This window comes from Mus pahari, chromosome 1, assembly GCF_900095145.1.
Source record: "Mus pahari chromosome 1, PAHARI_EIJ_v1.1, whole genome shotgun sequence".
Lineage (NCBI taxonomy): Eukaryota > Metazoa > Chordata > Mammalia > Rodentia > Muridae > Mus > Mus pahari.
The window spans coordinates 103,302,498-103,315,616 of NC_034590.1; the positions used below are offsets into that span (position 1 = coordinate 103,302,498).

At 45.6% G+C, this 13,119-nt stretch overlaps 1 protein-coding gene across 1 annotated transcript in view; it reads left to right on the top strand.

Annotated features, from left to right (window-relative positions):
- The window catches only part of Fank1 (fibronectin type III and ankyrin repeat domains 1), a 108,657-nt gene that overhangs the window by 71,319 nt on the left and 24,219 nt on the right, over nucleotides 1-13,119 (top strand). The window contains exon 2 of the mRNA XM_021193822.1: nucleotides 10,100-10,277. Coding sequence (XP_021049481.1) covers nucleotides 10,100-10,277 — 178 coding nt within the window. The remainder of the gene's footprint in view (nucleotides 1-10,099; nucleotides 10,278-13,119) is intronic.

Here is a 13,119-nt window from a genome sequence, read left to right on the forward strand (position 1 = left end):
GGATGGTTATGAGCCACCATGTGGTTGCTGGGATTTGAACTCTGGACCTTTGGAAGAGCAGTCGGGTGCTCTTACCCACTGAGCCATCTCACCAGCCCGCTGTCACCGCTCTTAAATGGAAGTCCTTAGTAAGGCCCTCAGTTGTGTCTTCTTACTAAGGACATGTGCAAGCCAGTCATACACATCGAGACACTTTCCTGTTGCTACTAGTAAAAATCACTTCTCAATCTGAATTAAACATCAGTGACACATTGTGTCCAAGGAATATATGTGACAATCTGACTTTTCACATCTGATTTCAGAAATGACTATACACAGTCATTCATGGTTCATCTCACAGGAAAGTGGTGAAGCTCAACACTGGGAGGGATTGCAGATTTTGGAACCAGGGACCTGGCTTGAGAGCTCTGTTCCCCCCACACTGGGCATGCAGCCTTGAGTGAGCTATGTTCCCTCTTTGATCCTGACTCTCCAGCTCCAAGTGAATCAAGAATGCCAAATCCCCAGCAGGTTAGACACTGTGATGGAGTGTCTTGTATGGCTCCTGGTTCAGGGCCAGCCTGAACATCAATAAGGAAAATAAATGCCTTGGAGAGTCCATTTCTGACTTTGCCCATGACTGGTTACCCACATGGAATTCCAAGGAGAGTTTCTGTGTCGCAAAAGCATTAGCCATGTTAGGTTTATGAAGTCCTTTGTAAGCTTTAGTAACTTTTCAATGTTTTTGTTTTTTTTTTTTATTATTATTTTTGCATTCAGAGAGGGAGGCTGTGCTACATTGAATGAGAAAGTCCTCCTTAGTCTCGGGCATTTGAACACTTGACCCACATTTGGGGGAATGGGGAAGTTTAGGAGTTCAGCCTTGCTGGAGGATGTGTGTCACTGTAGGAAGGCTTTGAAATGAAAAGCCTCATGCCATTTTGCATTTTTCTCCCTGTGCTTCATGCTTGTGGTTGAGAATGTGAGCTCTCAGCTTCCTGTTCTGGCTGCCATGCCTGTGACCCGCAGACATGCTTCTCTAACGTGATGCACTCTTATTCCTTTGGAACTGTAAGTGCAAATACTTTTTTTCTGTAAGTCGCCTGCTCATGGTGTTTTACTACAGCAGTGAAAAAGTACCTAAGGCAGAGGCAGTATCCTTATCCATCTCCATCTCCTGAACATCCATGCAGGGCCAGCAGAGGAAGCAGCACTTCCTAATGTTAAAAGCCAAGGCCACCTGCTGTAATGGTGCACACCTTTAATTTCAGTACTCAGGAGGCATGCACAGATGTATGTGCCTCTGAGAATTCGAGGTTAGCTTGGTTATGAAGTGAGTTCCAGGACAGCTAGGGCTGGCTTGCTTGCTTGCTTCCTTCCTTCCTTCCATCCTTCCCTCCTTCCTTCCCTCTTTTTTAAATAAAAAGCTAAGGACACCTGGAGATGAAAATAAGAGCAGATTAGACATATTGAACAGCTTCAGGTCAATGGTATGTGCACTCCACCTGCAGATTCTGCCATACTAGCAGGACAGTTGCTCTACTGTCTGTCTATTTGCATATTAGTCCTTTTAGGTGTTCAGACCTTATGGACTCTATTGTATAAAAATCCAGTGGAAGACTTGGTAGAATTAAACTTACTTTAGCTGTTCTTTTTTTTTTTTTTTAAGGGACATGAGAAAGCATTATCCCCACGTGCACGTGACTGCTCTGACACCTGAGCTACACTTTCATCCTTCAATAAGTTTTGATGCTTTTAAGAATGCAATTGTGGGGCTGGAGAGATGGCTAAGGGGCTCAGAGCACTCGTTGCCCTTGCAGAGGACCTGGATTCAACCCCCAGTACCCACATGGTGGTTGATAACCATCTGTAACTCCACTCCTAGGGGATCCTATTTCCTTTTCTGACTTCTGCAGTCACCAAGCACATATGTGGTACATATTCATACATGCAGGTTAAAATGCTCACACACAAAACTAAAATGAATAAATCTAATAAAAATTTAAAAATCCCACCTGTGGAAATGCTAGTGACCCATGCAGAATGTTGGTTTTGAATGTTTCTGAACGACAGTTGCTATAGATACATGCCAATGCGATGAGGAATTGTCATACTGTTCATGTAACTTTCCCTTAGGGGCCTGGCATCCCGATGGGCCATCTGCCCCTGGATGCCAGGTCACAGATGGCCCTTGCTAGTGAGACAGGGCTCCTGTGTGGTCAGGTGTGTTATCTGGAGAGAAGTCAGGTGACATTTGTGCTTTGTTGTGTATGTATCTATGTAACAAATGGGCTCACTTTTTTTTAAAAAAATCTTTATAATGCCCCATTTTTTTGTGGCCCTAGCCATGAAGATTAATTTCAGAGTTTGGACACTCAACTCTAACTGTAGCTTTGGCTTGTGGCCAGCAGATTGTCATGAGGATGCTTTATAGCCTGATAGTTGCTCAGTTATCTTTTTGAGTCCTCTCTTGGGATTGGCGCATTTCTGTTATCTTAACTACACTCTAACAAATCCCTTTCAAACCTCAGGAAGAGAAGGCCCAGGGCCGCAGGGTAGAGTGGTTTGCTTCAGCCACCCTTTCCTACGCTTGGGCCTGTGGTTTGTGAGTAACAACTTTTACCCTGGGATCCCTGTGGACTCAGAGTGATGTCTTGTGGCCTCTTCTGAGCGATCACAGGACAGAATGGGACAGTGAATGGAACTGTCACGATTTCATATTCGCTATTTATCACTTGGCAAATGGCGCCAGAGGCCTAAACTTGTTTAACTTGTCACGTATTCTGGAGGGTTTTATTGTAGAGAGCATTTAATGCACACAGTGCACACCAGTCACAATTGTCCTTTTGAGGAACTTGTGGTTTGTGATTTTATCCTTTCACTTTTGGGGAGAATTCTAAGAAAAGTTGGGAAATCCCACCAATTGTATAAAGGAACCATAAGGAACTGAATGTGTACTGCTTCTAATCTTTGTTTGGAAACTTTAGAAAAACTTTAAGCCTAAATTTGTGAGACAGGACTTTGGGACAAAGTCTGGCTATCAAATGTGAAACAAACAAAAAACACCTTTTTTTTTTTTTTTTTTTTTAAATTAGATATTTCCTTTATTTACATTTCAAATTTTATCCCCTTTTCTCATTTACCCTCCAACCACCCCCCATCCCATTTTTTTTTTTTTTTTTTTTAAATTAGATATTTCCTTTATTTACATTTCAAATTTTATCCCCTTTTCTCATTTACCCTCCAACCACCCCCCATCCCATCCCCCTCCCCCTGCTCACTAACCCACCCACCCACTCCCGCTTCCTTGTCCTAGCATTCCCCTACACTGGGGCATTGAGCCTTCACAGGACCAAGGGCCTCTCCTTCCAGTGATTTCTGACAAGGCCATCCTCTGCTACATATGCAACTGAAACCTTGAGTCCCTCCTTGTGTACTCTTTGGGTGGTGGTTTAGTCCCTAGGAGCTCTGGGGGTACTGGTTGGTTCATATCGTTGCTCCTCCTATGGGTCTGCAAACCCCTTCAGCACCTTGGGTCCTTTCTCTAGCTCCTCCATTGGGAACCCTGTGTTCAGTACAATGGATGACTGTGAGCATCCACTTCTGTATTTGTCAGGCACTGGCAGAGCCTCGCAGGAGACAGGTATATTATACCAAAGTATTCTACATAAAAACAACATTGAGACAGAAGGATGTAGTTCAGTTGTTAAATTCTTTTATTATTTGTCTTTTAATGATATTTGTGTGTTTGTGTGTATCCATGTGTCTGCCACATGTGTGTTGAACCCACAGAGGCCAGAAGCAGACTATGAATTTCTCTGTAGTTGTAGATACAGGCAGTTGTGAGACACCCAACATAGGTGCTCAGAACCAAACCTGGGTCCTCTGCAACAGCTCTATATGCTTGCACCCTGAGCTACCTTTCCAGCTCCTCGGCTGCAAAATTCTTGCTTAGCATGCAGGACGCCTTGCATTCCACCCCGAATACCAAATAAACTGGGCCAGGTGGTGCACAGCTGTATTAATATCTGGAAGGTAGAGGTGTGGGAGGTTAAAAATTCAGGGTCATCTTCAACTACATAGCTAATTTGAGGGCAGCCTGGGGATGCACAAGACCCTGTCAAAGCAAGTGAATGAATGAGTAAAGCATTCAGGTTGTATACATAGGAGTATATGTTGTTGCTGCATATACCCTGCAACACTTGGACAGAGTTTGTAAAATGGTTCCTACAAGAGCATTTCTGGTGATAAAAGGGTAACGCAAGTTTGAATACAAATATTTTGGCTCAACAAATAGTAACCTGGTCAGTGTTTGAGTTTTTTTTTTTTTTTTTTTTGTAAGTGTTAGCTTTTGATCCTCAAGGCTCAGTACATTGCAGAAGAAAGGGTGGAAAGAATGTAAGAATGGCAGGAATGGCTGTGGACTGCTGCCCTCTGCCTATGCTGTCTTCCAATTCAGGAACCCACAGCAGAGTGACTATCTAAGAGCAAAAGACTCTTGCCAGACCAGCCAGTCCACATTCTTGCATGGCTGGAGGCATGAGCTCAGGAAGCCCCACCCCTAGCTGAAGATCTATAGCCAAGTGATTGATAGATGCTAGGGGGGAGGAGTCATGTTTTAGACTGCAGCTGGTGGCAGGCTGCCCGTGCCCTGGTAGATGGTCCTACACCCATGGATATGCAGGCAACACTAACTGCACTTAGTGGGTTATTAAAAACAAACAAACAAACAAAAAAAGAAGGTGGGAGGGAGAAGGAAGAGGACTGGATAGTGCCCTGGACCAGTAGGTTATTCCTCAGGGACAGGTTCCTAGGAGAGGACCAGCGGATAAGATAAGGAAGATAGGAAAACTGGGGACAGAAGGTCTTGCACAAGCTATGTCTTTATGCCAAGGAATATTATTAAGTCAGCATCTTATATATAGTTTGCCTGGGGAAATGGCAGAGAGTCAACAGGAAACTTTTATACAATGGACAAAGTTAGCAGGAAGCTAATCAGGCATTGTTACACAAAGGGAACACAGGACATCTCAAGCATGCCACAGACCAAGGACAGTAGTGGCATTAGGGTTGGCTTCTTAGTACCTGAAGTCACAGCTCTCCCAAGGCCCGCCTTTGGCTGTTACTGTCCTTGCCATGGGAAGAGGTGGAACTTCCACCAAGCCAGTGGATTAGACCTCAAGGCAGACACACGGCTGCAGTCGTGGATGTATGTACTGATACTTGCACTTCTAGCTTTGATCTCAAGCTTAGCTGATCAAAGTTTCAAGTGGAGGGACTTGCCCACATCCTGGTACTAAAGCCAGTTTACACTGAGACGTGTCAGCACTGTCATCTCACCGCTCACCATGGGCTTCATCCAGGAAACCTGCCAAGGCAAAGCTCTGTCCCTGGGCTCCTGCCCAAGAGCAGTTTCTCCTTTCAGTGACATTAGGTCTGCTTAAATGACAGAACTGCCCACCCCTGAATCTGCATTTGACAACTCTACCTCCTGAACAGCTCTGTTGATAAAGCTTCTCACAGAGCCTTGCCCTGTGTCCTGTATCACCGTCAGCTTCCACCTTCAGGACAGCCCCTCTGGACTGCAGCCTCTGATCCATTTCTTAGTCATTCATGAATGAAAACATAACTAACTAACGAACTAACTAACTAACTAACTAACTAAATGAATAAATGAATGAATGAGTGAATGGAGGCCATGACTAAGGGGGTTGAGGTTTTTATTATAAACATAAGGGAGAACACTAGCAGAAGTATCTGGGAGAGTCCACACTGAACCACTGAACATGACCAACAGACTGAACTGTGTCATGTGAGGAGGGGTGGACAGGAGACCGAGAGACCAAAAGGTCTGGTAGCCAAAATGGCTGAGGTCATATAGGGGAGAATAGCTGGGGAAAGAATAGCCTAGCCCCTGGGCTGGAGAAACTAGGGTAGAGGGTGGGGTACACCAGCCAGGATGACTCTGTACCAGGTCCTGGTGATGCTGTGAGAGGCTGGCTGAACAAATAGGCAGCTCAGCCATTTCTTCCAGGCTTGAGACATAATTCTTTGTAAACCATATATGAAACATATGTGGGACCTGAGAGCCCTTAGTTGTTTAGCTGGGAGTTGAGGATGTGGGACTGCTGGAGGTCATGACCACAGAGTGAAACCAGAGGCATTTGATGTGTTAAAGCCATGGAGAGCAGTGTGGCTTGTGAACTTGTTGTTTAACACACTAATGATATGTAAAGTCGAGCACATGTCTGCGTTTCTGACATAGCTTGTTTGTGGCATAGTCCATCTCCTGTCTGTGGACTAATTTCCTGGAGTCTGGTAGCTGTCCTGCCGGGGACTGAGGAGCAGCCTACCCCCTCCTCCTGTGTATCCTGTAGTTTACACATCCACCTACTTGGCTTCTCTTGCCTCCTTTCCTTTTGGCCAACTTTTCTTGATTATCTTCATTATTCCATTAAGGTTCAAGTTAGTTCATGGGTTAAACCTGCTCAAACATGAATGATTTTAGGAGATCTGGAGAAGGGGCCAATAAACGATTTCTCATCTCAGGGCTAAATTTTACCTCTGCATTGTGAGGAGGAGAGCAGAGACCAGAGAGGGTTACAGCCAGAGCATCTGAGTTTCCACACTGTGTGACCTTGCCTGGGTTAGTTAACTTCTCTGTGCTTTTGATGGAGATAGTAAAAATCTTTACTTTATACCTTTGTTTTGTTTTACGCCCTCCCAGCTCCTGGGTGGACTTGGCAGTGCCTGTGAGTAGACACTTGGTAAGCTTTGCTGGGGGGATGCGTGGAGTTAACAGAGGTCTAGGCTCCCTGACTTAGACATTGGGGTCTACAGTGTTAGCAGTGTGAGAGCTGGGTACCTACCTGAAGAGGGGCCTGAAGAGGGGCACGAAAAGGCAGGGATAGGACATGCATTTCTCAGGAAGTCATGGGGTGATGCATCTCGCTAAGTTTAGTATGAAAGCAAAAATACAGTGGCCAATCCATTGATGGTTGGGTTAGCTTGACTAGCAGTGGTATTCTGGGTCAAGCATGTACATATATGTATACACATGTGCACATGTGCACACATGTGTTGGGCACAGCACCATTGCATCCAGGTCATTTCTAAAATAAGGACAATGAGGCAAACTTCCCAAGCCTCCACCTTGCCAGGGCCCTGCTCAGATCTGTGGTGATGGTGAGCAGTCATGAGAGTCAGAGTCTTATCAGGGCCAGGTGTGTATGACCAGGTCTGGTGGCAGTGGACCTCGTGGTTCTGGGTCAAGCTCACTGGGGCAGTGTCTCATCATTTGTTTCTGCTCAGTGGACATGAGGTTCAAGAATTGGTAGTAAAGTGGAAATGGCAACTTCATTCCTGTGGATTTACCGTGCACCATCTGCGTTGACCCTTTTGGGATGTAAGATTAATTTAGGATTTTTTGTCTGTGTTGATTTCTAGTGGGTTTGAAGTCATGTGTCTTTGGATTGGAAATCTGAGTTGGCCTTTAGTTGTGTTGAGGGGATTCTGGAACTGTTGGCCGTTGTTGCACTTTGACATAACAGGGTTTGAAAGGCAAGCAAAGGGCTTAGCAGAGGCACTGGCTGTGACCGTGGGAGCTACTGTACTCACCAGCCACACAGGACCAGGACTGAGAACAATGGCCGGAACTGGCAGACCAATGTGGCCCTTCAGCTCCTCCCAGGTGTGTTCATCCAAGATATTACAGACAGTAATGCCCCCAAATATATGTGACATTCCAAGTTCTTTTCATAAACAAATCTCACAGGAGTGTAAAGAGATGGCTTTCTGCCCTTGCCTTGCCTTTGTCCCTTCATGTATATCCAGGTGGTGGACCTGCCTCTTTCAATATTTTTTAAATTATTATCATTTTTTTAAGTAGATGGCATGTTTTGCCTGCATATATTGTGGAACTATGTTTGTGCAGTACTCAAGGAAGCCTGAAGAGGGCATCATATCCTCTAGGAACTGGAATTACAGAAAGTTGTGAGTCACCATGTGGGTGGGTGCCACGGATCAAACCCAGGCTCTCTGGAAGAACAGCTAGTGCTCTTGACCGCCGAGCCAGCTCTCCAGCCTTGCTTGGTGGTCTGATTTAGACCCTATAGAGTGTGCTCATCAGTGATTCACACTGCTGCTGCTTGGCACAGCTTTCTATTGATGGGCTAATAACTTGCTTGTTCCCCTGGGAACCCATTTCCTCATCGTCCATTCTGAGAGTCATTCACTGCCATAAACTGTGCCACTGCCTGAGAGATGCCACCATTTATACATAATGTTACCTAATTGTCCCAAGACACACCTTGAAGATTTTTTGAGCGTTTCAGAGCACATACTTAGACCAGCCTGAGCCAGTTTATTGTGTATTTCAAATATATAAATATTTGGAAAATAAAGTTAGGAAGTGGGGGCTCCCGGGCTGCTCTCGTCTGTATCTGCAAGTCACTGGTTTCTCAGATAGGACCTTTCATATGGCACCAGTGCAGAGAACATTGTTAGCAGTGCGACTTAGTGTCCTAGCATGGGCAAGAGCAGGTCTGTCTTCTTCAGAGCCGTACTGCAGAGGGTGTCGGGTGCTGAGAGAGCAGCTGGCCAGATGTGTGGAATGTTGGCAAAGGAAAATACACAATCATTTCCCTTGGAATGACTGACCAGCACACCAGGGATATGTACCATAGTTACAAGGCACAGAGGTGCTTAAACAATGGATTCAGAAATGGGAACCCTGAAGAGATGGGAAGTATAGTAGGCAGACAAGGACAAAAACAGAACAAAGCAAAGCAAAACAAACAAACAAACCAATCAGCATGATACACCACAACAACCAAAAAATAATCACTGTGCGGTGACAGTGTGGTATACGCCCGATTGGGTTACTTAAGCTTTTAAAACTCAGTATTTCTTTATTTCTGACCTGATAGAATTATATGGAAATCCTCTCAAAACACTAGCATGAAAATCATTCATTTTATTTTATCTGCTTGTATTTGAGACAACCCTGAGTGTCCTGGAGCTTGCTATGTAGACCAGGCTGGTCTCAAACCACAGAGATCCACACGTGTCTCTGCCTCTCGGTGCCAGAATTAAAAGTGATGAGTGCTACCGTGCCTGGCAAAGCCATCCATTTTAAAGGCTATATTTAATGTTGTAGACATGGCAAAGTGCTCATCCACTCCCTTACAGTGGCTTGCCGTTCCTTGTGAAAATTGCTGTGCTATGAAGCAGTTCATGTCCTCATCCCTGTGGCAAAAGTCACCGCAGATATGTGACCTGGTTGAGTGGGACCCACATTTTACAGGGTCTCATGCAGCTCATAGTTGTCCTTGAACTCACTATAGAGCTGAGGATGACCTTGAACTGACCCTCCTGGCTCCAGCTCATGAGTGCTGTGATTACACGTGTGAGCCACCACACTCGAGTTTGTGCACCGTTGGGGACGGAGCCCTGGGCTTTGTGCACGCCAGGCAGGCATCTCCACTGGCCAGTTTCCCCCTTTACTGTGTGCTTCCATAGTGCTTTCTGACAAGGCTTTGGTTTCTACTTCTCCACAGCCAATGACTGAGAGTGTCTTCTCCTGATAGTGTCACTTGTAATAGTAATGAGGTCTCTTTGTTGACTGGACACAAAGGGAGAGCTCATTGCTGCCGATCTCTGTGAACACTGGGTTGTGGGAACAGTTGCTCCATGTTCTCTTGGCTATTTGCTTTCTCTATTTGGCACAAGCTTATATTTCACCTGGGTCATGACTAGCCTGTTCTTATTTAAGTAGAGCTAATCATATGGGATAGACATCAATCCTTTGTCATCAGTTATAAGTAAATATTTAGGCCCAATATGGTGTTCGTCTCCTGGCTCTGTGAGCCAGTTCACCAAAGGATGATAGCAGCACATAAAGTTTCCTTTTCAAAGATTCAGCTATTTGCTGTGCTACAGTAAGCCACTTTCTGGAAGGGTCATGGTGAATTTCAGTGGACCAGTGTAGTCCACAGCTGTTGATGCTCCTTCAGGAGTGCCTGCTGCTTGCTTGCAGGTATCCAATGTGTGGGATGTATTGGGTCACCAGGCAGCTCTGATCTTTTGGAAATGGCTCTGAACCCCATGTCTCTCTTTTCAGAAATCGTGACACTCTCAAAGCCGCATCCTCCTGTTGTGGGCAAGGTGACTCATCACAGCATCGAACTGTACTGGGATCTGGAAAAGAAAGAGAAACGGCAAGGACCACAGGAGCAGTGGCTTAGGTTCTCCATTGAAGAGGAGGATCCCAAGATGCACAGCTATGGTGTCATTTACACGTAGGTGCAGACACACCTGCTTACACTTGATCTTGCTTTCCTCATGATAGAACGGTTTCCCTGGTCACCATGAACCCTTCGGCTCCTCTGAAGTTAAGGGCTGAACCCATGGGCTCTTGGTATGAGCACTAGTGGGAATGAACCCCTATAACTGAGAGCTTCTTTGACTCCAGAAGGATGCTAGTGGTTTTGCCTATGGCAAAATTGCAGAGATGGAAAGGCAAGGTAACAGGATGAAGTGAGCCGCAGTCCCCATCGGGCTGTTCTCTGTGTGGATGCCAGGTGAAACACCTCTAGCCCACACCAGCTGACTGCTCTAATCTCTCTGACACGGTTGCCCCTTCTCAACTCTTTCCACCCAGAGTGGCCTCTATCTCAGCCTCCAGGCCAGGCTTGCCCCACATCAAGGCTTTGCTCATTAGTGTCCCTAGCATTTTCTTCTGATTTATTTGGCCACCCTTCCCAGAATATGAACCCTAGATGAAGTCCCCTCCCCATACTCCCTTCTTGTTCTGAAGGCCACAAAGCTTGCCAGCCCACCCGCCCTGCCTGCAGCCTTACCTCAGATCCCTATTTGGGTGCCCATGAGAGTTGTGCTGGGGCTCTCCCACGTGGTGGCTTGTTCTTTTTGGTGTTCCCACCAATGTTTAGGCATAGTGGGAGATGGCCAAGGCTTCTGACTCATGCAGTGCTCTGACACAGTTCCTAGACCACTGCTGGCGGGCTGCAGGCCCTTGCAGAGTTATGGCTTTTACAGAGTGCCGCAGACGGGGATTCCCTGACTTCATGCTAGCGTTGCCTTAACTTCCTTTGGCCGCTCAGCTCTTTGCAAGTCACTTCTTCCTGACACTTAGAAGTACCAGAGAAAGGCAAGTGTGGTCTTGCTTAAGCTTTACTGTAGGTACTACAAGGCTTAGCACAGGAGAGCCTGTCGATCTCCCCCTACCTTTCCCTGGTGCCCCGGGACACAGAAGACTGGCAATGATGTGGTCATAGAATGTTTGTCTGTCCTTTCCTCTAGAGTCATTCTACCCAAGTGCTGATGTGGGGACGTGGGGGACAGCATGGATGGTGATGGTGTGTGTCTGGCCTCGTGTCACACTGTCCCCTCCCTCCCTCTCCAGTGTCTTTCTTCCCTGCATCCCACTCTTTAATTGTTAATATTGATAATATATTAATATAATATAATATAATATAATAATTGATAATATCCTGATGTTTGAGAAGCATTTCTCTGTATTCAAACAAAATAGTATTAACTGAAATATTGTTACCATATGAAAATAATTTTGGACCTTGAATCCCCGACTCAGTTGGGTTTATATGACCAAAAAACAACTCAGGGAGAAAAGGTTTATTTCAGCTCACAGTTCCACACTACAGTCCATCACGGGCAGGGGACAGGGGGGAGTCAGAGCAGGAACCTGAGGCAGGAGCTGCTGCAGAGGTCACGGAGGGGTGCTGCTTACAGGCTTGCTCCCCTTGCCTTGCTTAGCTTGGTTTCTTACACCCCAGGACCACCTGCCCAGGACTAGCACCGCCCACAATGGGCATGGGCTCTTCCATATCCGTCATTAATCAAGAAAATGCCCTATAGACTTTCCCATAGATATATCTGGTCAAACATGTTCTCAACGGAGGTTCCCTCTTCCCAAATGACTTTAGCTTACATCAAAATTGACAAAAAAAAATAGCCATCAAATCCCCAAGATTTTCTTTAATCATGTCACATGTTCTATTATGAAGGTGATTTCCTTCTAAACACATATATAATAATATAAAATATATCATGTGTGTGCATGTGTGTGTGCATGTGTGTGTATGTGCATGTGTGTGTGCATGTTCAGGGATAGGTACTCATGGGGGTCAGAGGAGCATGTTAAGTGCCCTGCTTTTTCATTCAGCCCCTATTCCACTGAAACAAGTTCCTTCATTGACACCCAGCTTGCCCTCTGGCAATGACCACCTGCTAAACTGACTGGCCAGCAAACCCCAACTCTCCTCCTGTCTCTCCCCACCCCACCCAGTGCTGGCGTTACAAGTGTGTGGGGCCACAGCCAGCTTTCTTTCTTTCTTTCTTTCTTTCTTTCTTTCTTTCTTTCTTTCTTTCTTTCTTTCTTTCTTTCCTTTTTTAAAAGATTTATTTATTTCATGTATGTGGGTATACTGTCACTTCTTCAGACACACCAGAAGATGGCACCAGATGCCCATTACAGATGGTTGTGAGCCACCATGTGGTTGCTGGGAATTGAACTCAGGACCTCTGGAAGAGCAGTCAGTGCTCTTTATTTTTTTAAAAATATTTTTTATTGGATATTTTTAATTTACATTTCAAATGTTGTACTGGTCCCCCTGGAAGCTCCCTGTCCCCCCTGCTTCTATGAGGGTGTTCCCCCAACCACCCACCCACTCTCACCTCCCACCTGCAGTCAGTGCTCCTAACCGCTGAGCCATCTCTCCAGGATCTGAGCTCAGACCCTGATGATCTTTTTACCCACTGAACCATCTTTCTCATCTTTAATTATATTTTAAGTATTTTTTATGGATGAAGAAAAAGACAGAGCCTTCTACTTGTCTGACTTGGCCAGAGCATGGGGAAGTGTCCTGGCCATGTTCTGCTGCTGCTTCTTGGCCTGCCTTTGTCCTTCTTTTTTTTCTTTCCTTCCTCCATTCTTTCTCCCTCTCCCTACCCTCTCTCTCCTTCTTCCTCTCTCCTTCTCTCTCTCTCCCTCCCTCTCTTTCCCGCTCCCTCTTTCTTCTTCTTCTTCTTCTTCTTCTTCTTCTTCTTCTTCTTCTTCTTCTTCTTCTTCTTCTTCTTCTTCTTCTTCTTCTTCTTCTTCTT